Raw genomic sequence first — 26,222 nt, forward strand, 5'->3', positions numbered from 1 at the left:
GAAATCGGATCGATCGTGATCGGCTGCCCGGCGGTGTGCCAATAAAGAACACAGAGACCTGTTAACCAGCCGCCTTTTTTTTCGTCGGCACTGAATATCGAAGAGAAGTTGCATTCTCCTCTTTTCCCGTATCGAACGAAATCGAACCGATTCACGTAACCATTCGGTATATAGGTTATTGGGATGGTCGGTGGAACGGAGATAGTGAAACTCCGATTCCTCTGTTGCTATGTTATCACAATCTCGAGTACGATGAACAAACATCACCGACGAATGGTGAAATAAATTGTAGGTTGGGTGTAATCGAAAGAATCGTGCACAGAAATTGAATCCATAGGATCGGTAACGATTTAAATGTACCGTGATTGAAGGAATCGCAAATGGAATACGAGAGATCCAATTTTAATTCGTGATCAAAGTTTGTGAGACTATTTCAACTTTTTCGTTTTCTTTCGAGCAACGAAAAATTTTTCGTCTGACACGTCTGCCGTTAATATTCAAGAACGAACGAAGATATATCTGTTCGTCGCTAATAAACGTATTTGGCGAACGAGGAGACGCCATTTCCAGCAACGGGCTACATCAGATATACATAGGAATCGGCGGCTACGCCCTTATCGGCAAGAGCTAATGGTACCGGTACACGCGGTGCAACCTCGGACGGCGGAATCCAGGCTAGCAGTTGATTCTCATGGCCTCTCTTCGTATCCTCGTTCCGGTCGACGAAAAATCCACGGAATCGAGAGATTCCTTTTAATTGAATATTACCGGATACGTGATATCAACGAGCACGACCTATCCTCCTAATCAGCTTCTCATTTTTGTTTTCGTCACACCTTGTACCGATTATGTATGGAAAAAAGAAAAAGAAATTATCTTTAAATTTCATAGATACTTTATATAACAGCACTTTAACGAGACTTCTGTCTAGGAAGCACACATTAAACGCAAATGAGTGAAGTGCTTTAAACGTACTTGCATGCATCCGTTGAACTTTATCAAATTACCTTTCCATCGGTGCACGCGATCGATTGCATTAGTGCACACAAGCGGAAAGGTAACAAGTTGAACATAAATTTGTTAGAGCGACACACCTGGCCTGTATCATCGAATCACAGAGACATTTTCATTCTAGCAACGGGGTTTGAGTTGCGCAACAGTCGCGTGCAACCCCATGTGGGAGTGTATAAAATGGCAAGTATGAGAAATAAGCGGACCGGGATCGTAGGAGATAGCTTAAAATTAACAACAACCTACGCCTAGGATAGCCATAAATTTTAGTCTCGTCTCGGCGATACCCCTGGTGGTATTACCCTCTTGAGCGCAGGGATCGTTTATCAGTATTTATCGCGAAAAAAGTATGACCAAAGTTCTAGCACGATTGTATCGCGTTTCTAAACAGGTTTTATTAATGTTAATCTGTATTTTTTAACAAGAACCGCGAGAAATCGAAAGTTTTTTCTCTAATGGTTACGCTCTCTTCGACAAGAACGTTAGAGCAGTAGAACGGCACTCTGACGGGGAAAAAACCGAAGCGGGATCAACTTAATCGAACTTTTAGCACGTAAGAAGTCATTAGCTTCGCAGACAGGCTCACAAGCGTTAGCCATCGGATTCCGAGAGGCCTTTCGAAACGGCTCCAATCCCTCGCAGCTGATTTATGCGACCGACAACAGATCGAGCCTGGCGAGAAAAAAAACAAGCTCTCTGTGAAATTCTAATTTCTCCGTTTGGTATCGAAAGAGAGAGGATGCATCGCCTAACGACCCGACGAGGTTCCTCGTCGACGCAGAAAGACGAGGCCTATCCGCTGAACCCAGGGATCTTTACGAGGCCTTAACCGACGATCATTAGGAACGCGAAGATCGTCCTAACCATACGGTAACCACATTGTCGCGACCCGGATCCAATCGCAGAATTCACCTCGAAGATCACGACTCCCATCACTCCTCGTGACTGTCGTTACTCAAAGGTTACCTACCTACGAGACCGGACTACAACCTATTTGCATCTAGGCGGCGATGTCGGTCAGTAGTTCCTTCCGAATGTTCGATCAACGAGTGCACTTCGATCACTTATAAACGTAAACCACTCGAGATAAGTGGAATATCGTTTAATTACGTCAATCACATTTAAATTTAATGCGAGCCTCGAAATTATATTTCAACGTAGCATGACAACTAAATTCCCGACCTTTGTGTATAATGATATGTCATCGTGACTAGAAGTGACAGGAAAGAAACCATTCGAGACATCGAGTGTACGATTTCATAAAAGGCCGCGAGGGAAGCTGCGTGTAACCCCATTGTGTCCTGTGACCGCGAGAGTTTCACGAACACCGGTGAAAGCCGACGAATTCACGGAAAGTCAAGATTTGCATGAAATTTACAACGACAGACCTTTTTGTCTCGCGCGTCTCTTCCGTCGACGATTTTATTCTTTAAAGGTCGTGGGTACCTCGATATGTTTCAGCCGAGATATCATCTCTCGTGACCGTCCGTGCGGCAAGGCGCAACGGTGCGGGCACCAAGATACATAGACTCGGCCAATTCCAACGAGAAGTGCCAATCATCCCCGCGAAGCACCGCGTTCAACGAGCCATTGTTCTCCAATCAAATGTCTGTTTGCATGGATCGCTTCTGTGTAACAGACTCGAACGTCGGATTTCAGAAATCCATGGGAAAACCGTGGCTATCCTAACTCAATTGTTATTACGAGATAACGACGATCTCGGTTACGTCGTTCAACTTTCGATTCATTTCCTATTATTGTGTACATAGAGTGTTTCATAACTTGAAACTTCATCCCTAAGACGTATCCCGAATATTATTAACACCCTCCGTGAAACTTGCTAGCAATGCTACCTTCTTTTACGTAATTCGCCAAGTAAGCTTCGGTGTTTCTTGCTCGGTAACGATTCGAACGATTAAATCAGGCAACCGTTCCAGACAACATGGTTATTACACGACCGGACAAACACGTGCTTCTATCGACGATTGACTTCTCGCGCCTCTTACGCAACGTATTTGCATTCCTCGCCTCGGATAACAAAACGATCGGTTGTTAAATCGGTAGTATATTAATCGCAGACAGGGATACATAAATCGGAGCAAGGAATCTAGCCCGCGTTTGACCAAGCTGCCACCAACCACACCTTTCTCGAGGGAATCGTAGATAAAAGCACGGTCTAGAGAAGGGTGCGGATCTGAATCCGAAGCTGATTCATTTCCTTTCTCTATAGTTTCATCCTTGGTGTAAAATTCCTTTTAAATAACCAAAAAAAATAAGTGTCTCGATCGAAATAAAATTCGAAAGGTAACAAAATGTCGTAAACAGTGTCTCCTTATACGTCGCTCTAGTGTCATTAGAATATACCTCTAATTGCTCTTAATATCCTCTAATCACTCTGCTATTTCCCGGCCAGACTACCGTACACCCGTAGAGACACGGCTGTTTGCTCGCGACTAGAAGTGAAAGGTATAACGTTTTCCTAATGAATACGGCAGACTGACGACCACGCAAACACGCGTCGCGAATATAATCCATCAAGCTCGACGGTAAAACTCATTACGCCGCGGTAACCATGTATATAAGTGATCAAAAGGCGACGAACACTCGGTGTATTTCTCACCCAAGAAGATTGATACTAATCTGAAATCATCCTGACCCCTTCCACGAACGAAACATCGTCGAATACTGAACCGAGTCTATACGGTGAACGGATGAAAATTTAGCAACAAGGCAAGAGGGATATCCGACTTTTAATTGTTCCAATACACGAGCCTAATACTCTGTAACAAATCAGAGCGGCATTCCTTCCGCTAGCCAGCTTTTCATCCGTACAGAGTACGTGCGTGTGTTTTGGCACGAAATCAAGGGAGCACAAAGGTAGATCGTATCGAGAATCGAAATTGGAAAGGCAGATCACGAGAAACGGTGGAATGGAAAGAGAGAGAGAAAGGAGGGCGTTTGCTCGAGAGAGGGCTATGGATACGAATAGCATCCTTTAGATTTGCATAGAACAGCGTCGCCGGCTGGTAGAGGATAGGCCGGGACTCAAAGGTCGTCTTGTTACGAGGTGATTCCTTGCAAGTGGTCTTTGCCATTTCCCATGGGCAGACCCATAAAGCGGCGGAGGTCGGCCAACACGACCGACACGATGGATCACGGCGATAAGGATATATGCATCGTGTTCTGCACCGTGTACCAGTACACCGGAAGTGATCCGACCGTGTGTCTCGAAGTTCGAAGTGCGCTCCTTCTCGACCCGACTCTCTCTCTCTCTTTCTCTCTCTTCTCGTACCGTACAGCCTCCGGGCTGTCTCTGTTTGTCGGTGATACCCGACTGATATATTCGCGTGGGCGAATCGACCGAATACCGGGTCTGCCTCTTACTTCGAGAGCCAGTGCGGTATCCAAGTGTGGGCCGTACGGATATTATAATAAAGGCCTCGCGGAATGATAGAAAGGTGGAGAGGGAAACTGGTAATAATAGCGGCGAGCAAGACCCGCCAGCTTGGCAGGTGTTCATCCGTGTCTACCGACAGGATATCTCGCCAAGCGTTCTACCTTTATCGTTACGACGACAACGGTAAACTATATATCCTGCCACGCGGGAGATCCTTCTGCATTCTGCAGCATCTTCTGTTCAACGAAGAGATTGAAATTTTCTTTTGATAAATACTTTGTGTCACTGTGATGTACGAGTAACGATTATTCGTGGATGCGCAGCGCGTCGGGTGTTTAATAATTACCCGATTATGTAGAGGAAATATAAAATTACACTCGGAAAACTTGAAATTAACAGGACGTCAGAAAGCGACGCGTACCGTTTTCCACGGTTTCCTTGTCTCTGTCTGTTTGCGGCACGTTGCATTACATAGAATATAGTGGAAAGCATTGAAAACGCGTCCGGGACGAGATTCTCACGAGGAACACGATGTTCCACGCCCCAGAAACTGACGTATCGAGTTCCACGATCCAACCCGGCCTCCCCCTCCGTCCCTTGTTCCTCGACAGCCCCACGAAAATTGTGCAACCGAAACGTTTCTCGGTTTCTTCGTGATCCCTGTGTTGGCAGTTCTCGATGTAACGACGCGGGTATTATCCTCGATCTTTTTCCGAGCCTGCTCGCGCCGGATAAGATCTCGCAAACGAGATCGAAACTGGCCTCTCCCACGCAGAACATTACGCGGTCTTAGTTGGGCCATTTACTGCCCCGTACACTTGTACACACGCTTCCACGTACGAAACCGTCCACGCTCGCGAATAAATTTCAAACCGCAACGTGCGGCGACTCTTATGCGTTCGTCTCCACCGTGCAAAGTCGAGGAAAGAAGAAATTTGAATAAATTCCAAGCGAGTATTTTATCGTGAAACTTTGCAACTCTCTTTGATTCTAAAATATATTGCATTATTTTCAATTTGAAATTGAACATTGCGTATTATTTACACGTTCTATCCTAATAGCTTAAGCGATTAATGGAACGACGAAAAAATCGCGTATATTTCGAGTCACGGCTCGTAAATTGCCGATTTCGCGCACCTGTCGGTACCGTTCTCAGTGTTCACGGTGTGCTCGCGACTCGTCTCGGAGCTGGTTCCATAAAAGGCACGCGTGGGTGGCTACCTCTTTGTATAATTACGTGTGCAACTCGGTCCGTGGGCCGTAGAGAAATTCCAGGGAAGTGGGCAACTGGACCTCGTGTAACGATCGTTTCCAACTTTTCCATTAAAATGGCCGCGAGTATATGAATATTCCGTGAGAAAGTCGCGAACGAATCGTGATCATCAACGATCAAAGCTGCTGTGATTTCACGAACACGTATGATGAGCTCGGCCATCTAGCAAGCAGCGATAGAAATTGAAAATCTAATATTATCCGATATGTTACGATCACCGTGAAGAAGCAAACAGGTTTCACGCGAGTATTTCTAAGCGGATATGGTCAGGGGGAAACGAAGTGCTCGTTAACGAACAAACGAGAAAACGACGGTAGCTGAAATCGTTCGAGATCTCGCCAGTAATTCTACGCAGAACTTGTCTCTGGCCTATTTACGACAACCCTTTAACGAGAATAGCCGAGTAGGCGTTTTCTGACGTAGCTGGACACGTAATTACATCTCTGTTCCTTCCTTCCTTCCTACCTTCCTTCCTTCCTGCCTGCCTGCCTGTCTGTCTGCAAACGAGGATTCAAAGCAACTAGGGGACTAGAACAGTGAACGCGATCGTACGTGCACGGAAATGGCAGTGATCCGTGCACCCCGACCTGTTCCACCCGATAGACTCATTGTTACACCAGTGTTTAAACAAATTAAAAGCTGTGCCCTTGGAAAAATTGTACGCTACGCGATTTCACGCAACAGATATTAAAATCGTTGATCTCTGTACCGATACATCAAGTACGAATTAGATTAGACAAAAATATTCCAACGCACGTACATCTGTTTAGCGTTTAGCAAATACTTTTCAATCCTGGAGAGAACGATCGATATATTCCTCAAGGGTCAACGTAATACCGTGTGCAGAAACTCGAGCTACCCTTCGAAATCCGCATATGGCACGCAGGGATGAGGGTGAAATATATTAAAATGCATTCGTGGCCTCGCCAAGGCTGAAAGCGACGAGGGTGAACGGATAAAAGTATTCGACTCGTATATTTTTATTGTGTCACGAGGCTCAACGCGCGTATACACAGAGACGATAGTTAACTTTCATAGAGTAACTATCCCATCGAGGCGAATTCGCGTACCATCTGTGCCATCTGTTAATCCAACCATGTAAAAAACCAGACACGATATTGCTGAATTTATGAGAGATCATTTCGCGTACAAGGTTCTAACAAATTGCGATTGCTATTGGGAATTCGATGGGTGAATGAGAAAGAACAATGATAGAAAATGACTAATTGCAGTAACGAAATCGATAACTTGTTTGCTCAACATAACTTCCAATTGTTTATTCATTATCGTTAGCAGCAGTGCTCCACTTTGAACTGTGTCGAATGACCTGGCTAGAATCCAGGTTCCAGAGTAAACTTCGCTAATTTACCTACTGCTAATTCCCTTTTAATTGCTCGAGAACGTCATCCACGACGCTTTATATCTGACACAGCAAATTTGGTTGAAAGGTTGTTCTACTTTCGACAAATTGGATGTTTAATACATCATTCGGTAGAATCAAATCGAGACTTGTGCCGATATTTTCTGTTACATCCTGTACACGCGTTGCAACAGAGCCACCGATGACAAACCCGTTTGCTACACATTGTGTTCGTATCGTCATTAAATATTCTTAGCACGAGGATGCGGATACCACGGGAATTTCGGAGACCTTCAGAGTCGCGAGCTTAGAATAATCCATAGTCTTTTCGTGGGCGTGGACCAGATGTATGAGAACGCGAAGGACTCGAGGGGTTGGAAAGTCACCTTAGAACGTGACCGGAAGAACAAACACTTCAATTTCGCGTCAAAGACGAACCTTTCCCTTCTCTTGACATTTTCTGTTTCCATCCATCTTAATTACCTTGCCGTGAAACATCACTCGGATCGACATTAATTATGTATTGTTACCTGGAAACAGATTTGTTCTGCTACTTCAGAGTTTCTCTGCTTCCACTGTTTGAAACTGATCGTTACGCTTCGTATCTGTTTAACACGCGTGAGAATCCATCACTCGCGGGCATTTTCATGAAAATTGAAATCACACGGCGTGGTAGGTACATGTTTTCTTCTATCTAATTTTCCAGGAATTAAAGATGCCATTCACGGATACCTTATAAGTGGGTGGAGAACACGTTTGTCACGAATGAGAAACCACCGTGTCATTATCGCCGATTATTGCCACTTATAGTTTTGCTTTTGGCAAAATATGCAGGATATGTAAATACTCGAAATGAATATCGTGAAAGGCCAAATGAGCTGAAGCTTGCGGCAGTAACGGCACCTTTGTATCATTCAAATGTAATTTTAAGAAGAAATCGGATAGCTAATGTTTCGCGGGAATCGCATAAAATTTCAAATTTAAAAAGGCATACCTACGCGCGCGTTGTGCCGATGCTATGCACGACAGATTCGCGAGAATATTCTGTAAGTGGAATTGCAAAAGCACGTCGTTCGCATGCGAATGCAACGATCTACGACAGTCTACTCGTTCGCGAACCTAATGCCACCACCTTGTCCTCATCGAAAATGAAATTCTACATAAGCCGCTGTATTAAAGTTTCAATCTGTGCAACCGTCTTGGGATTATGCAGAATAATCTGTTACAAAGGGGCGCGAGACGAGTTTCATCGGACCGGACCTCTGCATGATATTGAAAAGAGGATCAAACGGGATTTGAAATTGAAATACAAAGTGTACGATATCGTCCGGAACCACGGCTATTTCAATCGTTCATTTCCATGGATATGAACAGTAACGGAGGCAAGAATTTAAGAGAAAGTTTCAGAATTTGGAACACTTTTTAATCGAAACTGATCAGAAATTATTTTTTATTGATGGCTCAATTAAGGCAACTCTTCCTTACATTTTTAGACATTCTACTAGTCGATCTTAAAGTTAGAAGGATAAAAAACGAACCTTCCTGCATAGTTTTCGCAAAAGGAAACACGATCTAACCAGTCCGTCGAGGACAAGCCTTAAACATTACGCGTTGAACAAGCAGAAGGTTACATGTGTTCGTTAATGAAACGCTCCGTTTGTAGCCGGTACACGCATTCGGAAACCCGAACCGTCTCTCGGTTAGAACTAGAAAGGCAGCTGCCTGAATGTCGCCAGTTCCTGGCAACCAACTAGCTATTACGGTTTCATTCTGTCGAGCGAATATGCCCGGAGAATTTCAATGAACGAGAGATCCTTAAAAATCCAATAGCCACGTCGTGCTTCTGATCTTGTCGCTCCTGCCTTTAACAACTTTTGCACTTGCCGAGGCTCTTTCATGTTAGCTACAACCTTGGACCATTTTTCGCCAGCCATAATCACTATCCTAACGTTTATCTTTATAAAATATTCTGTCTGCGATCTGAAGGATGTAGATCAAAGTTTCAACTGAAACATTTGATTTCGGCAACGTTAATTAACCCTTTGTTTCGTTTCAGGCGATATCGAGGATTGCTTGGTTGCCCCAGTGGCCCAGGGACAATTCACACCCCTGCCGGAAGCACTTTGCTGGGCCATTCTCGAGTTAACTTCACAGAGGCAAGCGGCCACTCTGGACACGCTCAGATCCGCGTTAAGGAACGCTTTTCCGGCCATGCAGAGACCAAGTCGCGAGCTGGTCTACGATGCACTCGCGAAACTGATGCAAGAACGAAAGATCTATCACACCTCACAGGGATACTTCGTGGTGACACCGGAAACCAGGAGGCTCAGACGCGATTCTAGTAGTTCGAGGAGATGCTCGAGGGAGGTGAGCGGATCCAGAAGTCAGGGTAGCATGCTCATGTCCAACGACGAGGCTATGGCGCTCGTACATGGGGAAATGCTCACCCTAAGGGATGGCGACGTGACGCATCAAGCTGTGCAAACGAATCTGGCGGATGTGATATGTGGAGGTAAGGAATATCGAAGCTTCGCCTCTCTATTCAAATGATTTTGCAAATATTTTGCAAATGAAACACAAAGAACACCCTTCTTTGTATTTTGCAAGCAAATGCAGTCTTAAAAGGTCTGAAAACTGCTGCTGCACCAAGAAACGCAGTAAAACAAGCTCGCTTTCGTCTGGGTTAGTGTAAAAATATTGCCAGAGGAAAGGAGGCGTTCGTAAGCCGAAGTAACTCGCCGAGCCGTGCAGACTGGTCGATCCGGGCAAACTCGTTGGGCACGTGTTCGGCAATGGTTCCGAGTGTCCAAGAGGAGTTGGCTAGCAGGCACCGGGAGAGATGTTTTTCTTTGAACTCGATGGACGGGTCCGGTGCTGCGTTTATGTTGTTGTCGTCCTTGGCAGCCACGCAGCTCGCGCCGGAAGACGTTGCATTCCTTCGCGGTGGATCGGATGAAAAAATTGTCGCGGTTCGATTTAAATTGCTCCACCTTATCTTGGTATTTAGAGTGGCTGTCGTCTCGGCCACGAGTTTATGTCTCCCGTTTCGACCCCCTTTCGCATTATACGAGTGAAAATCTTTGAACTAAGCGTACCTTAATGCCCCTCGATATAGTCTATATAATCCTCTGTTATCCTATCAGATTTTTAAGTGGTTGAAAAGTGCGATAAAATGGCACTTGAGCTAAAGAATGGCTCTAGAATACCATTTATCCAAAGAAGGGTTCGAATTTGAAATTCAAATGGATTTTCTTTATCTACTATGTTGCTGACCAACTATGGTGATTTCAGCATTGTAGGATAATACGCATTGGCGTAACTAAGAATTTCGTCTAAACGAACTAGGTGCTCCAAGTATACCGCTTTTTAATGCAGATATTACGCCAATGGTAATACGTGGGCATATATTCCCTATTAAGGCTATCGTCGACTGTTGTCACCTGGGCAATGGTATAACATCGCGTGCAACGATGCTACATTGTTAGACTGGTGCATTGATCGGCAAGGCAAGCAACGTGAATCTTTGCATGCGACCAGCTGTACGTGTCTAAAAGCAATGCTCGTGCCTTTCGTGGTCGGTCAAAGTTTCGGTGCAACGAGCAAACTGGAATTTTCTGGCGCATTGACACGGAAACACCTTCGGCACCTTGCACGCTTCCTTCGCCTTTTACCATACATCGTGAGAGACGCGTATAAAGGACGTACACGCGAACAACCGGTATATAAATACACAAACGTGCAGGTAGACGCGTGCACACTTACACAGGGACATGAGAGAAGAGTAAGAGACCGTCCGTGGCAACTCGACGATCCCTGGAAAGCGTTTAGCACAACCGATATATTAGCTATTGGTCACGACATTGTCTACCGTTACACACGCTGTCGGGATCACGTGGGGGGCCACGTATATAATCTTCCTACTTTTCTCTGGCTCGTTTCTCGAGTGATTCTCACGCTTGCGAACCAACCGAGCAGCCAACCAGTCGGTCGGTCGTCGCCACCGCCTCTGGCTGTGTACCACGATGAAAATCAAGAACGAGGGTGTTCCACTTTTTGAGCACGCGGCTCGGAGTTCGCCACTCTCGCGTCATGAGAATCGAGAGACCAAAGATGATTCACGAGTCATGATCGGAACAGTGATTGAAAATAGCTAAATTAGAGTTAACGAGCTTTTCATCGACTTTCGTCAAGGCTTTGAAACGTAGACTATTTTTAGGGATTCAACAATTATTTAGAAACTTTCTTTCAGGTAATCCAAACGACAAAGTTCTGTTCGCAAGATGTCGATCGATGCCAGGCCGCCTCGAAAGGCGACATTCTCTACGACTTTGGGGATCCGCCAGACGCTTGCACAGAAGCGGAAGTTCGCGGTCTCTGCCGCGAAGGCCGGAAAGAAGCGATACTTCGTCGAGCGCGGAATACGCGAGCACCGACAGCGCACCCCATAGCCCAACCAGTGAGTCGAATCGGGGAAGGGATTGTTTTGGTGTTGGGTGATGATCGCTCGATCGGGACGTGTTAGCTTTCCTTTCTTTTAAACCCAGATGCTTCGATATGTGGTTCAATGTGTTTGATCGAAGAAAGCGTGTCCTGTTTCGCGCGGCACAATCAAACGGAGCCCGTTTTAAGTTGACCGATAAACACTTCCTTCATAACGACAACCTACATAAATTATTCAAAGATCAAACCCTTGTAACAAAAAGAAACTTCACGAAATCAGTGACGCACGCTGTTTCTTTGAGAAGTAATTTGCAACAATGTGTGCACTATGTATACGCCGGTGAAATTGTCGAGGAAGTCTTTATCGATCAAGTAAAACGGATCCGTGAAATGGCCTCCCGTAATAGCGACGTTTCCTTTCGAACAGATTTTTCGTTGTTACACGGTCGCAAAGTCGTCGCAATGGAATAGAGGTATTCGAGAAGAACTTGTTGCAATGTACATAGAGATAAAAGCAAGGCGAACGCTTATCAAGCGTAGAAGAGCACGAGTATCGTGACTTTCAGTTAAAACGAAACTTTCGTTCCAAGCCGAGTTGAACGTCTTTATTCGCGACAAGCAAATCATTTATCCATGGGCTTTCTCTACCGTCTGCTTCATTTATCTCTGAAATAAAAGCTCCTATGCTCTGGCTCGTTCTTTCTATCTAACACCCTCTTCCCAATCCGCGACGCTACAGCTGAACATCCAACAACTAAGCTTCTTAGTCACCCTTAGCTGGCAAGCCCTTCCCCGATCCCCGATCTCTCAATAACGAAATGCGACATAGCCTCTTCCTTTCTTTTTTTCTCAAGGTTTCTCCGGGATTTTTTCAGAGAAGATAGGTCTACTCTCCAGGCTGTTTCGACGCAGCACACGAAGGAAGGGTGCACCCTTAATGGGCACGTTCAGCGCTCAGTATCCTCCTACCGAGTGGTTCAATCCTCGAGTCGTTCATCTGCACAGTGTAGCAACTCAAACGAGAGCTGCAAGCCCGTCGGTGAGTCGAATCGAGAATAGATAGAGTAAACTATACTAATTTATCGACTAGTCTCTGGAAATAACAAAGAAAGTCTAAGAAGAATCTGACCCTATCGTGATACTCAAGGGTTCAAGTGATAATTATATAGTTTACTCTACTTTCGTTTGTAAAAAGGAATCTATGTTGTTTGTTCTCTAAACAGACGACAAATTGAACGCGAAGAACGATCAACGACAATCGAAGTAACGTTTTCAGATGATGGAGGGTCTAGATCAATCGCAGGCCAGTTTCCAAGTATGGGACGATTCGAGTTCCGTACGTTCAGCCACGTTACCTAGGCGACACCGACGCCAAGCTAGTGGCGATTCCTCTAGTTTGTTGGCCAACTCGACGCCAAGGAGTTCCAGACGACATCGATCACCTTGCTCGACGCTGCCCAGATCCAAGTGCTCCAGCCTGAGCAGATGCACGTCCCGAGCAAGTGTCCTACCGCCGAGTACCAACCAGGAATCGTATCAGAGCCGCAATCAAACGCAAAATGGTAAAAATTCGACCAACTCGTCGCCGAGTCGAAGCGGCGGAAGTTCCGGTTCCGTTCGCACCGCGAACGCGAGCCCTGCTAAGACCGCCACCCTAGGCAGATCCAGTACGAGGCAATCGAACTCGAGGAGACCGAGTCACGATTCTACCGTCAGCGGAATGAAAACGAACGGATCACCTCAGCACAAGGTAAAGAATTTCGACTCGAACTACGATAATTACGCGTGTAATAGAAGAAATCGACTAATGGACCGTCTCAACAGGTTTTGCAAAAGACATCGTCCGGTCATTCGTCTCACTCCAGTGGAAAATCGATTTCCAGCAGTAAACTATCCTCGTCGCCGTTGAAAATATCCACGCTTCCGGCTAAATCGTCGCCGTTGAAGGTGGTTCAACAAGGATCCTTGACACCGTTGCAAGAGGCGCAAAATTCCATCACCCTACAGGTGTCGACTAATCTAACACCGGTCAGTCCGTCGAAGGAACAACGGGCGATTCAGAACAGCGTGACACTGGCATCGAACGCAACCAGCACGACCACCATATCCGGTTCGCCGGGCACAAAGATCTACGTGCAACAGAATAACTCTCCCATGAGATCGGTGATCACGTTCGAGAACGGCACGGTGAAGACGAAGCTCGCCGACAAGGAGACGCTCGATTGCAAAGAAAAGCAAGACCGTGAACTGATCGGCGAGAAAATCTTCAAGAGCAAGATAGACGAAGAGAAGCTATTCAAGTCGAAGCTCGACGACGAAAAGCTGAACAAATCGAGCAAAATCGAACGTCCGTCGTCGTTGTACGCTTCCAAAGAATCAAAACCGAGCCACCTGTTGTCGGAGTCCGACAAAGAGAACAAACCGAAAGTCGAGGAGGAAGTGCCTAACAAACTGAAGTTAACCAATCGTTTGAACAACAGTCAAGCACACCTGATCGACGGATCGACCAACAATATCGACAAGAATTCATTGGTAAACGAGCACCCTACTTCTGCTCTGTCTAGCATGAAGAACACCAACGATGCCATGAATAATTCACGAAAATTGAGTTTGTCCTTGTCGAAAGACGCTTTAAGTTACAGAAACCTTCTTCGTCCAGATTCGAAGAACAACATCGCGTCTAATCCACCTTCGCCCACTAAATCGTTCGATGGTTTCGGAGGCTCTTTCAACAATGTTTACATCGAGAATCTCGAGAGTGCGAAACAGCAAAGAGCACCTCAAGGCTCGGAACCGAATTTAGAAAAAACGGTTAGTCGAGGCGATCTTTACTCGTATCCGAGCTTAAGCGACATGCAAGTACAGTTCACGAGTTTAGCTGCTCAGAAGATTCTGAAGGGATGCCCTATCAACAGCGTGGACACCTTGGTCGAAGTAAACATGGCCGCAGCGGAGAAGCCAAACAACTGCGACGTTACTGTTCATACCGACTTTGGGCTCGTTTAAAGTTTTTCTTTCTTTCTTTCTTTTTTTTAAATTTGTTTCGTACAGTGAAACGATTGAACTTTAGCACGATGATGTCGCGGAGAAATGCGTCGCGGTAGAAATGTTACGCGGAAGAACGAGAGAACGTGCTGTACTGCTTAAGCATATAGAGAGCATTGTAACAGTTACCAATAAATAAAAAATTTGTTATGTTCTCACGTACATCGTACGGTCACAACGTTGTCTCTTATACCCAAGATAGTCATACGATTCGTTCAATCACGAATGACACGTGAATAATCATCGGAAGTGATTCTCGAGCACCGTGATTCCATTGATCATCTATATGCTTACGCGGCTGAACGTTCGATAAGTATCCCAATGAAAGTGTTGTATCGTAGAAATAACAATCGCCATTCCACGGATAGTATTCGTTAACTTAATCCTAACTATTTCGAGCTTACCACTCAACACGACTTCCATAAAACGCACAAGCAATGTTACTTCGTTCGTGTAAACTCTAAGTCTGAACGCTCGTTGCATTGTCGTTTGCGTTTTGTCATTGATGTTCATTTCGCCTCAATTCAATCGGACCGGTACGCAAGAGATAATAATATTAATTTTTCATTAGACCTCGGAACAATGCATCGCGTGTATCAGATCTCATCGTGCCTCCATTTCTTGTTTCAATCGAACGTAGTACGCAAAAGAAACTATAAACGGGTACCACAGCGTCGTAACGTTGGCAGTTTTGCATCGCTTTACCAAGCTAAAGCGATTTGCTAAAGCAATATACTTCGCGCGTACGATAGCCTGACAATTTGCCTTAATCGAACGAGAGAGATATAAAGGAGAGACGGATGATATTTTATGCGAATCCAAATACTGCCAATATCGTAGCGTCGACGTGTAGAATAGCGGATCAATCTAAGGTAAAAACTCGTGAACGATGTGCTAAAATGGGCTAATTTAACGAGCACCATTCTATAAAACGTCTAACGATATTTCGTTTCGGTTGATATGCCAAAGTAGAAAGTGGAAGCGTAGTGCAGCGAACTGTGCGTAAAATTTAGACATAGTCAGTGAAATCGCGAACGAAAAAAAATATGATACGATTAATTGATTGAAAACGTATTAAGAATAACCAGGCTACGTATAACTTCTATGTTCAAAATATACAGAGAATATTTATTATAACAATCGCCATGATTTTTTAAACGCTAATGTTGCAATTTGTTGCCGACCATGTGTCGACTGTTATAATAAATATTCCGTATTCTTGATGTACTTTTTATACGATTACGATAAGAAATTCAAGGAAAAAATTCGATCGAAAAGAATGTTCGTTTGCGAGGGAAGAACGATCCATTTGAATCAATTGTTGCGCATGCGCAGAACGTCTATACCGAATGAAATAGTCGTGACGCGAAAACCGAACAAACGATCTGTGTAGCAAAATCATTATGATTCACAGTTTGTGCAAACAAATAGGTGCATTTCCCAATTCAGGAAGTAAGCGGTACCATTTTCTAATTAGTGCAATCGTAAATCTAAGTGCCAAAACCGTTCATAGTACTTAAATCGCCTTAAACTGCTTGCAACGCGACCTCGTGGCGTGTCGCGGCAACGAGAAGTCGCGATGTAAACGGATTTACCGTTTAACATTCGAATCACAATTATTAACCTTAACGATAAAAGATATAGTAATCGTAAGACGGTAGGTAACTAGACACTGGTGACCGGTGTCTGCTTTGTATATTTCGTACGTTGTATTACCGATTAACACCGATAGTAATTTTCGATACACCTCTACGTCTTCCAGTTTTCACGAAAACGGAAGGATACGAGCCTTTTACGCCCTTATTTCTTATCAAAACTAACTTGTAGAGTACTATTGTGTAATCTTGCTCTATCATAATTATAACAACGAAAGCGTATGATAATAAAGAAGGAAGAAAAAGTACACGCCCGCCATTTTTCAATCTAGCGTTGCATGGCCAACTATGTATTATTATATGTATCGTAATTGGTTTGTTGCTCGATAATTGCTTTATCATTAGTCGCCCTTCTCTTAATCTTACGTGACAGCAAAATTAGCAGCATTATTAAACAACGAAAATATAAAGAGACTCACCAAATAGTCTGAATAGGTTGGTTGACAGTTGGTGATCAGTAGTCGTTCACAACTTCTTAATTTACACTTTAAACAACTTTTATGACGTTATATAAAATACACTATCGAAACACTGCGCTTTAAACCGTAACATTTTAAACGCTGTAAGATACAACATTAAATTGAACTAAAGAATTAAAGAGATAACTGACAATATAAAATTTCCCGCGGTTACACGACGCGCAACTCTTAACGCAATGGTGGTACACACGCGAATGGTGGAAAGACGGAAGAGCCATCTAGTTCGGACGCTCGAGTCTGCGCAGTACCGTTCCTCTCAGGGCGGTCAAAAACTAAAATACAAATACTTTTTTTTCTGAGAAATAGGCGGTAATTTTATTTTATTGGTCGTGAGATACATAAATATATATTTAATTAAGTTTTAAAAATAATTTATTTATAAAATGTGATCTTCAGATAACAATTTATAATTGGCATCTTAAATATTTTGTTAATTCTGTACAACATTCATCCAAGTGGACTAAACATTTAAATGGATTTCAACAGCTTTTTAATTTGAACGTGGTATTCTGTCTCTAAGGTAAGCAAGAATTTCTTCTGTAGACTTTGCCAAAATTGCTTGCCGTGGTTGCTTGAAGCAATTGCCAGACAAAATTAAATTTCTATAAGAATTTAATTATATAATTTAATTTTTTGTTTGAATATATGTATAATACATTTTATGTACCTTATATTCTTTAAGTTACCCAACTCTGGTGGTACATAGCCAATATTATTGTTCCCAAGATTTAATGTTGCTAACTTCTGTAGTTTTTGTAAATATGATACATCAATATTTGTAATTGAATTGTTGTTTGCAATTAATATTTCCAAAGAATCAATATCATAAACTGATTCTGGTATTTCTTTATACCTGTATTAAATATATTCATACATTTGAAGAACTGATAAATATGTATAAGTAATCGTGCAATTATATTTGTAAATGTTTGTTAAGTTGTTTACCTGTTAAATGAAATGTTAATTTCTCGCAAATATTTAAGTAAACCAAGTGTAGAAGGTAGTGATTCTAGAAAATTTTTACTTAAATCCAAAGCCTGTAGGTATTTATATTTCTCACCAATCCATTCTGGTATATGTGTTAATTCATTAGATGCTAGTTTTAAATCAGCAATCGTGGCTATCATACACAATTGATCAGGTAACTCAGAAAGTTTATTTCTACTTAAATCCACTATGCTTACATCAGCTTTGCATGCATTCTCCAACACTTCGTGTGGCAATTCAATAAGGTTTTGTCCAGCCAAACTAAGCAGCTTTGTACTTTGCATTGTATATCTAAAATACCAGAAATTATTTGAAAGTATCTCTGCCAAAAGTAGTTCACTTTGACTCAAACTTGAAAGTATATACATACTTATCTGGATATATACTTGGATTGGCGTCTGTTATCACACATTCTTTTGTACTTAAGTTACTTGTACTTTTAATACTTTGTCGTATGTGCTTTAAAATTCTAGGTGTACCACACCTTATTATATCAGCTCTTATATTTTGTACATCATTTCCATCAATCACAAATTGTTTCAAATTGGGCATTATACCAACTTGGCTTGGTACTCTATAAAGGAAACATTATCATTCTAAAAATGCTTTCTTGAAATATAATAATAATAATTTATTTCAAGTAACATACATAGTTAATTTGTTGTGTGATAGATCAAAAATTTCTAAATATACAAGTTTCATTATTTCCTCTGGTATTGTTTCAATTTTATTATTGCCTAATGTTAAAACTTTTAATCGTCCTACACCTTCCAAACAAGACATGTCAATTTCCTAGAAAATATGGTGGTTAATTATTGAAAATTTTACACCACCAATAACCTGAGATCAGTATATATTAGTACATACTGTAATATTATTGTCAGCCAAATGTAGTACTCTCAATAATGTACAACCAGATATATCAGGAAATGTTATTAATTTGTTAGTTTGCAACATCATTGTTTCTACCTTTCTCAATTCACCCAGAGGTGGTAACACTTCCAATTGATTACAACTCGCATCCAACTTGTTTAATGCTATTTTCAAAAGAATATTGGAAATTTTTATTAAATTTTTGTGTTATACAAGAAGAAACAGTGTGAAGCTATTTTTGTTTTAGTAAGATCTCTGTTACATTAAATCATACCTCTCATATTTGTTAAATCTGGTGGTAATTCTATTAACATATTGTGACTTAAATCCAAAGATTTCAATCTCACTAAATATCCCATTCCCACTGGTAATTCAGATAAATTATTGTAGGATAGATCCTAAATATAAGAAATATGTTTAAAATGTGGATGTAGAGAAATATAATACCAAATAATATGTTATAAGTTACCAAATGAGTTAACATAATTAAGTCTCCAACTGCTGGATCAAGTATATTTATGCTATTATTTTTCAAGCGTAACTCCTGAAGTTCATTCAATTGGTAAAATTGGGATGGCAATTGTTTCAACTTATTATTTGATAAATTTAGTATTTTTAATTTGTTTAAATTTCCAATTTCAGAAGGTAAATCCTCTAACAAATTATCATGTAGCTATAAAAAGGAACTTAAGTTAATCAAGTATTTATTTCATGGTACTACATTTAATGTTTTGTAGTTACTTTAATACTTACAAGTAATGTGGTCAGCTCTGATAAACATTCTATTTTGGAATCAATTATTGCCAAGCTATTAAAGCTTAAGTCTAATGTCTTAAGTGGTTCTTGCTCCCACCATCGCTCATTTTCATGTACATAATCAAGTTCATAATGTAGATCTCTTACTTCTTGATCAGTTAATTCATTTATACTCCATACTCTGTCAGGTACTATAATAAGTTTAACTGATTTTAATATTTCATAAAATTTGTAGTCATTTAATTGTGAACATTGATATGTATCAAACATAATTCTTTTACAACTTACCTTATATCCCATATCTAATAATTTTGCATGATATCAAATATTGTTTGCTCTATTGCATTATACACAGTCTAACATGCAAAGCTATATAGGTATGGATGAAAATAAAAAAAAAAATAAATTCATGACTATAAAATGTGTTGTATAAAATATTTATTTAATGAATAAAATGACATGCTACATTTAATAAAAGCACGTAAAGATACAAGAAATGATATGAATATCTTTTCATGTTTTAACATTGCATTTTTTAATAATAATAGAACTATCAATGATGCAATGCTGTTGATAAGCTTGAAGTCAAGGATGCAAATTTGTCTGTCATGGTGGATTAATCTTTCTATATATTTAACTTCCAAGAATTTATTCCTGTTACAATATTATTACTAAAACAAATAATAAAATCATGTATAAATATATCTAAGATTCTAATTGTGATTCATGAAGTAATGTAATATCTCAGTATATATTTAAAAATCTTCTTTTACCTTAAGAACTAAACACTTTGTACTCTTCTTATGAATGCTGAAATAATATAAATCAAAAATAAAAAACAATAATGGAATACGAATATGAACAGCATGCACATTGATTCATATCAGAGTGCAACATCAAGGTATCAAGCATTCAAACGAGTTCAAAATCAGTGTAAATAACATTGAATAAAATTTCATGTTTAAATATTGCGTGTACCCGTAAACAATCCTCTCGATGAGAGGTTTAAATTTCCAGTTTTTCTCGCAGATATAATAGTAACCTCAGACATTTCCGCATTGTCATCAGTTTTCGTTCGTTGCTTAAATATTGCTAAATGATCGACTTTCTTTTTAGCATCACTCATATTGTTCTTATTGTCAGTGGACACATAATTCATAGGAATTTCATGATACAATGTTGTCGCTAGTGCATGGTGTCATATATATGGGGGCGGAATCGGCGGTTTCGATCCATTTGTGTAGGAGGCTGGAAGGAAGTGTTGGGAAGTGTAAAGTTGAAAGAATTGTTAAACTATGACAGTAAATCAAATAGTAATTCAATATTTTAATTAAAACAGTATACAATTCGTAGCTTCTACAGGTATAACGTAGACATTTTGAATTTTTAACGCTGTAACCTTAAGATTAATCTACTATAATGAAGCGTTAAAATTCTTTAAATTATTGTTGATCACATCTCTGATAGTGATATAATATTTATGTTTAAATATTTAGCTCTTTAATAAAGTATTAATTGATTATGTCTACGTATTTATTGAATTTCATTATGTCAAAGAAGCACTTTTTTTTAATTATATTTATGCTGAGTCAAGTTAGCAGTGAACAAGAGGATGATCATGTGCACACTGTACAATATACCAAAGATAATTTTTCAACAGAAATTAAAAAGAAAAATCACTTTGTTATGTTTTATGCACCTTGGTATGTTTAATATGTTTCATATGTATATATGATATAAAAAATCTTTGAAGTAATAAATGTTTTTAAATATTGTGTACTATACATGTAATTTATATTTTTTTTAATTTATAAGGAATATTTCGTTTTTTGATAGGTGTGGCCATTGTCAAAGACTTGAACCTACTTGGGAGCAATTAGCAGAAATATCAAATGAGGATGATAATAATATAAAAATTGCTAAAGTAGATTGTACTATTGATAGCACTTTATGTACTGAACATGATGTTACTGGTTATCCTACGTATGTGTAATATAAAATTATTACATACAATTGTTTTAGCAGTATAAAACATAGAAATGTGTCTTTATAAAAACAAGTAAATTTTGATATTAATAATGTTCCAGGCTAAAATTTTTTAAAGCTGGAGAAAGCAGAGGTACCAAGTTTAGAGGGACAAGAGATTTGCCATCTCTAATTTCTTTTCTTAATGATCAATTAGGAACCACTCTTGGGGTAATTATCAAGTTTGTGGTCACATCTGTCTGTGGCTAATTCATTTTATGTACTTTCTATTTCTTTAATATAGAGTAATGATGTTGCACCATCTCCTCCTGAAGCAGTCAATGGTTTATTGGAATTAACAGAGGATACTTTTGATATACATGTATCCACTGGTTATCATTTTATAAAATTTTATGCCCCTTGGTGTGGTCATTGTCAAAAATTAGCACCTACTTGGGAGGAGTTAGCTAATAGTTTGCGTAATAATAATTATGTTAGCATTTCCAAAGTGGATTGTACACAACACCGTAATGTCTGTAGACAGTTTGACATAAAAGGGTATCCAACATTGCTTTGGATAGAAGATGGAAAGAAGGTGAGGCTTACATTTTCTTTTAGAAATTTTCTATTACATCTAAGCATATTTTGACGTTCAAATATGACCACTCAGGTAGATAAATATTCAGGACAACGTACTCACGAGGAGTTGAAGGCCTATGTATCGAAAATGCTCGGAAAGGAGAATGATCAAATTAATGTTAAAATTGATAATTCAGATAGTGCATCTCATACTGTACTACTTAGCTTAACTGGTGAAAGTTTCAAACACGGTATTGAAAACGGCATTTCGTTTGTCAAATTTTTTGCACCTTGGTGCGGACACTGTAAACGTTTAGCGCCAATTTGGGAAGATCTTGGAAAGAAGTTTCTGACAAACGAAGATGTGCATATAATCAAAGTAGATTGCACTCTCGATGCAAGTAAAGAATTGTGCAATGAACAGGAAGTAGATGGTTTTCCAACTTTATATTTATATCGTGATGGACTTAAAGTTGCCGAATATAATGGTGCTCGTAACTTGGATGATCTCTACGAATTTGTAGAAAGTTACTTGCAGCCGCACGATGAACTATAATTACGTACTTTCCACGCGATTAATTTAACTTTAAAGCAATACATATAATTTTAAGATCTTTTTAAATATAAATGTGTAATACTTAACTAAATTATACATGTACGGTATATTATATAAAGAAACCCCGAAGTAATCCAGGCCATATATTTTTCATTTTTGTATAAAATATCAAAACAAAAACATTATAAAATTACTATATTTTTGCGTGAACCAATCATGTACTTCCAAAATATATTTATAAAACCATTCGTATTCATCTGAATATCTCTTTTGTATTTGTATATTATACCTTCTTGAAAAATGATTAAAATCCAGAAAGAGCCGCGGCCGAAGGATAAAACGAACGCAACATTTGTCCACGTTCTTTATCTATGTACAACGTTTTACGTTTCACGATTATTTCTCGTTCAAGATCGCTTCTCGCTTTAACCAAGCCCGCTTGAGTTTCCTCGGCTCGTTTTAATTCTGCTAGCATAGCCGATGTGCGTTCATTAAGCAATTTCACTTCTTCTACGAGACTAAACAAAACGTATTTTGTCAAGTTTCTTACGTTTCATTCTTTCTCATACGATTAGATATGTTAGTACATACGCGAATTGAGGAGTGTCTCGACAGCTTTCCACGTTACGTCGTTGTAATCTGTTCGCTAATCGGGTCTGTGCTACCTTCATGGCGCAATCTAATCCTCGTGTTGAATGACGAAGCTCTTCTATCGCTTTTTCCGTATTTGCCAATTCGTACAAACACTGAAAAACAGAGAATTTCTCCCTTGTATCGTAATGTACCTATGGAGAAAAGCTAAACTTACATGAAGTAATTCCTTTTCTAATTGTTGACACACTTCCTCCGTAAGTTTAATCTTTTCACCTAGAGCTACATCTACACGAGTCGCTTGATCTCGTAGATCTTTTATCGAATTCCTGTATATAGCATCCAAGGTGGATCTTAAGTTTATAGATCTCTGTCTAGCTGTTTCTCCCTGGGATAAACTTTCTCGAGTGAAATGTTCATAACTCGAAGGTGTCGATTGTCTATTGAACAGATTTTATAAAAGATACTTCTAATAAAATTTCTTAATGAATTAATGATGATACGCACTCTCCTGGAAATCTCGTGGCTCCGGGTTTCCATAGTATGAGAGGAGAGTCATTTTTCAGTTTGATACATTCAGCGTCGATATCATAAGCATCAGTTTTATCGGTCCAATCGACTTCTAATCTGACTTTAGCTGCTTTTAATTCAGTTAATTGCATTTCTATTTGGTCCCGAGTTCTACCAAGTAAATCACGTATTTCTGAACAAAGGGCTACTTCCTACGATAATAATTCGTCAATAATTATTAGGCTGTTGCACATGAAACGTGTCGCATTCAAATATTTATTAACCTTTGTAAGTTCCTCTTCAACTTCATCGCGAATAAGGTCAGATTCCAATCGCTTAGAGCGCAATTGTAAAAATTCTCCAGCGATTGATTCAGGAATGGTGAGGACCGATAAAGATTGCTTTACTCGTCGATGTTCAGCCTCCAATAATTCTATCTCTTCCGTGATATCTTTTAACACGTGTTCCAGATCGATTTTCCAACGATACACCAACCCTGCTCGAGTTTTCAAATGATCCGTCGATTGTAGTTGAATTTTATCCGCTTCTCTGTATGATTGATCGACACAGCGTCTCGCTTTGCTTATAGCAAGTCTAAATGAAAGGAAAGCTGCTGTTGTTTCACATTTCTTAGGACTAAATTATTACAAAATTTGTCATAAAGGGATAGGGCTCGTTTACGTACTGTGCATCCTGAATTTTTTCGTTCGACTGTTGAAAGAATCTCATATTATTAGCTCTCCATTGGGGTGCTCCAAATTGAGTTATCGAATATCGGTCGGCAACAGGTCTAACTCCTGTTAAACCATCTTCCGGAGTATATTTTACACGACCTGTTGCCCATGGACCAATTGCATCCATTTGTGCATCCAGTTTTGCCGGAAGTTCATCTCCTGGTTGAGGAAGATAAGGGGGTGGTTTTTCTGCTGCATTGTCTGTAGATTCCATCATCGGGCATGGTATAGCTCGCTATGTGGAAATTTATTTAAAGAAATATTGCTCTTATACATTAGTAGCAATTTATTCGATAAATGAATGTACCGTATCACCGCCTCCATTATTAGAAGTTTCTTGAAAAGTTTCTCTAGCAGAATCTTGTTTAATATCCATTTTTATTAAACAGTCCAAAAAAGCGAAATTTATTGAAAGCACAATAAATTTTTCGTCTTTTCTTGTAATTACGAACGATATTCGCAATCTGACAATCCGTGCATAAGATTTATCGATTTAACAACTCGTCGCACCTATAAATTCCTATCTAAAAGTTATCTTTCGCGATAATGAATAGGGCAGACTAATAGCTACTTTCAGATTGAAATATCTGTTTGAAAAAATTAACTTTTTATGATATAGATAATAAGAGAGGTATAGTTAAGATGGGTATAGTTCGTAATATATCGTTTTTAATTTTACATTTCACTTTCACATATTACTTAATAAGATGATATTGTAAAAAAACTTTTAATTTTTTAATCATATAATTTATTTGATATATTTATTAGAACAGTATCATACAAATTAGCTACATGCCAACTAATATATCTGATATATCAGATATATCTGCTTTGATTCATGGAAGAAAAAGATGTAAATCCTCTAGTGTATATGAAACCTCGTGTATTTTGTACATATACATAAATCCTATTTATCATTCATTCATCTGGAGGAATTCCTAACTCTTCATCAGTCCAATCATCTGGATGTGGATACTCAAATTCTCCCTAAATATATAAAAAATAAATTATATAATCTATTGTAGTAATCTACGAATGTAAATAAAAAATGATTGTTACTTACAAAAACATGGTCACTGTGGTGCCAGAAAGAATACAGAATCCACCACCATCCTATACCAGCAACTATCTCAGTTGTTATTACCCATTTCGTATCTCGTGGAGGTACAGAACGATAACTCCATCTAATAAATTTACATGTTTAACATTCTTAAACTAAAAACTAAATTAAATTTGAGACAAAAGCAATTTAAAGGGCTGACAAAATTTGATTGAAATAAACATAATTAGAATACTTATTATTTACATTCATGCACCAAACTTAAGTATTCAAAATATTATTAATCAATGTAAAACGATAGAAACATAACCCTACTTTTAAAAAGATTATGTAATGTATGTGTTAACATACTCATAATGGGATCGATTTAAATTTACTGCAACATTCTTGTGTCCTTTAAGTTGATATGCATTTTTCAAAATTCTTGCACTTCGCGATAGCAACATTTTTCACTCAACTAAAAATTCTATTCAATAATAGATCCATCCATAGGTGACAGGAAGCACCCTCTGTCAACGACAGACGGAACTTAGTGCTAATCGATATTTCGAGTAATCGAATCTAATTGTACGATACTTCTAAAAATCGAATTTGTAGAAGCATATCTTGTGCAGTTAATCCGACATTTTAACAGTGTTCAAATTTCTAAGGTTCAGACTAATAAATAAACTTATTCGTTACAATTTATGGTGTAGAGTAGAATGTAACGCATAAGTGAATCTTCGTTATTATTGGTGTCGTTAATCGTAAGTATTTTCTGCATTATTTTTTTAATTATTTGGTAATTTTAGGGGTTAAACAATGAGAATTTAAAATAAGCTGTTGGCACATTGCAACGTGAAAAATGTACATCTGTTTATTAATGTTTCTATTTCTATTTTGCAAAAGTATTTTAACTATTCACACAATTATTTTCTCGAGTATATAAATTACTAATTTTTAATGGAACGC

General features: G+C 39.6%; 5 protein-coding genes across 6 annotated transcripts in view; 2 read left to right on the forward strand and 3 right to left on the reverse strand.

The window, feature by feature from the left end:
• The window catches only part of LOC114878883 (storkhead-box protein 2), a 77,238-nt gene extending 60,809 nt beyond the window's left edge, over positions 1–16,429 (forward strand). Inside the window, exons 4-8 of one of the 2 annotated variants that reach the window (XM_029193164.2) lie at positions 9,098–9,553; positions 11,291–11,497; positions 12,357–12,520; positions 12,758–13,231; positions 13,306–16,429. In XM_029193164.2, coding sequence (XP_029048997.2) covers positions 9,098–9,553; positions 11,291–11,497; positions 12,357–12,520; positions 12,758–13,231; positions 13,306–14,487 — 2,483 coding nt within the window. In that variant the 3' untranslated portion in view covers positions 14,488–16,429. Of the gene's footprint in view, positions 1–9,097; positions 9,554–11,290; positions 11,498–12,335; positions 12,521–12,757; positions 13,232–13,305 lie in introns of both variants that reach the window. The other variant, XM_029193155.2, reaches the window with a different exon arrangement.
• A 585-nt stretch (positions 16,430–17,014) lies between these two features.
• On the reverse strand, positions 17,015–20,435 carry LOC114878949 (leucine-rich repeat-containing protein 40-like). The gene is made up of 10 exons (XM_029193346.2): positions 20,255–20,435; positions 19,274–19,467; positions 18,990–19,193; positions 18,795–18,918; positions 18,515–18,684; positions 18,297–18,439; positions 18,018–18,221; positions 17,606–17,938; positions 17,328–17,513; positions 17,015–17,262 (listed from the first exon to the last, which is right to left on the reverse strand). Exons 1-10 carry the CDS (start codon positions 20,433–20,435, stop codon positions 17,151–17,153), a joined length of 1,851 nt encoding a protein of 616 aa, XP_029049179.2. The 3' UTR covers positions 17,015–17,150.
• Positions 20,436–20,510: 75 nt separating this feature from the next.
• Positions 20,511–22,638, forward strand: LOC114878962 (thioredoxin domain-containing protein 5 homolog). The gene is made up of 5 exons (XM_029193372.2): positions 20,511–20,979; positions 21,113–21,259; positions 21,364–21,472; positions 21,546–21,836; positions 21,912–22,638. Exons 1-5 carry the CDS (start codon positions 20,798–20,800, stop codon positions 22,374–22,376), a joined length of 1,194 nt encoding a protein of 397 aa, XP_029049205.2. The 5' UTR covers positions 20,511–20,797; the 3' UTR covers positions 22,377–22,638.
• A 42-nt stretch (positions 22,639–22,680) lies between these two features.
• On the reverse strand, positions 22,681–24,859 carry LOC114878959 (tektin-4). The gene is made up of 7 exons (XM_029193360.2): positions 24,519–24,859; positions 24,163–24,446; positions 23,762–24,071; positions 23,475–23,689; positions 23,185–23,407; positions 22,968–23,122; positions 22,681–22,894 (listed from the first exon to the last, which is right to left on the reverse strand). Exons 1-7 carry the CDS (start codon positions 24,585–24,587, stop codon positions 22,681–22,683), a joined length of 1,470 nt encoding a protein of 489 aa, XP_029049193.2. The 5' UTR covers positions 24,588–24,859.
• Positions 24,860–24,936: 77 nt separating this feature from the next.
• LOC114878857 (NADH dehydrogenase [ubiquinone] 1 beta subcomplex subunit 2, mitochondrial-like) lies at positions 24,937–25,800 on the reverse strand. Its single transcript, XM_029193133.2, has 3 exons — positions 25,623–25,800; positions 25,275–25,395; positions 24,937–25,198 (listed from the first exon to the last, which is right to left on the reverse strand). The coding sequence occupies exons 1-3, from the start codon at positions 25,715–25,717 to the stop codon at positions 25,130–25,132; spliced, it is 285 nt and encodes a 94-aa protein (XP_029048966.1). The 5' UTR covers positions 25,718–25,800; the 3' UTR covers positions 24,937–25,129.
• Positions 25,801–26,222: the final 422 nt, after the last annotated feature.

The sequence above is a fragment of the Osmia bicornis genome, chromosome 2 (genome assembly GCF_907164935.1).
Source record: "Osmia bicornis bicornis chromosome 2, iOsmBic2.1, whole genome shotgun sequence".
Taxonomy (NCBI): domain Eukaryota; kingdom Metazoa; phylum Arthropoda; class Insecta; order Hymenoptera; family Megachilidae; genus Osmia; species Osmia bicornis.

Excerpts from the sequence above, each read along its gene's own strand:
- LOC114878949 (XM_029193346.2), bottom strand. The coding sequence starts at position 20,435 with ATGAATTATGTGTCCACTGACAATAAGAACAATATGAGTGATGCTAAA. Across the intron at positions 17,514-17,605 it reads ATTAACATTTCATTTAACAG|GTATAAAGAAATACCAGAAT; the intron begins GTAAACAACTTA and ends TATTTAATACAG. Across the intron at positions 17,263-17,327 it reads GGTAACTTAAAGAATATAAG|AAATTTAATTTTGTCTGGCA; the intron begins GTACATAAAATG and ends AAATTCTTATAG.
- LOC114878962 (XM_029193372.2), top strand. The coding sequence starts at position 20,798 with ATGTCTACGTATTTATTGAATTTCATTATGTCAAAGAAGCACTTTTTT. Across the intron at positions 20,980-21,112 it reads GTTATGTTTTATGCACCTTG|GTGTGGCCATTGTCAAAGAC; the intron begins GTATGTTTAATA and ends GTTTTTTGATAG. Across the intron at positions 21,473-21,545 it reads AATTAGGAACCACTCTTGGG|AGTAATGATGTTGCACCATC; the intron begins GTAATTATCAAG and ends TCTTTAATATAG.
- LOC114878959 (XM_029193360.2), bottom strand. The coding sequence starts at position 24,587 with ATGGATATTAAACAAGATTCTGCTAGAGAAACTTTTCAAGAAACTTCT. Across the intron at positions 23,690-23,761 it reads TTGAAGAGGAACTTACAAAG|GAAGTAGCCCTTTGTTCAGA; the intron begins GTTAATAAATAT and ends TTATTATCGTAG. Across the intron at positions 22,895-22,967 it reads CGAGACACTCCTCAATTCGC|TCTCGTAGAAGAAGTGAAAT; the intron begins GTATGTACTAAC and ends CGTTTTGTTTAG.
- LOC114878857 (XM_029193133.2), bottom strand. The coding sequence starts at position 25,717 with ATGTTGCTATCGCGAAGTGCAAGAATTTTGAAAAATGCATATCAACTT. Across the intron at positions 25,396-25,622 it reads TTAAATCGATCCCATTATGA|ATGGAGTTATCGTTCTGTAC; the intron begins GTATGTTAACAC and ends TAAATTTATTAG. Across the intron at positions 25,199-25,274 it reads ACCACAGTGACCATGTTTTT|GGAGAATTTGAGTATCCACA; the intron begins GTAAGTAACAAT and ends TTATATATTTAG.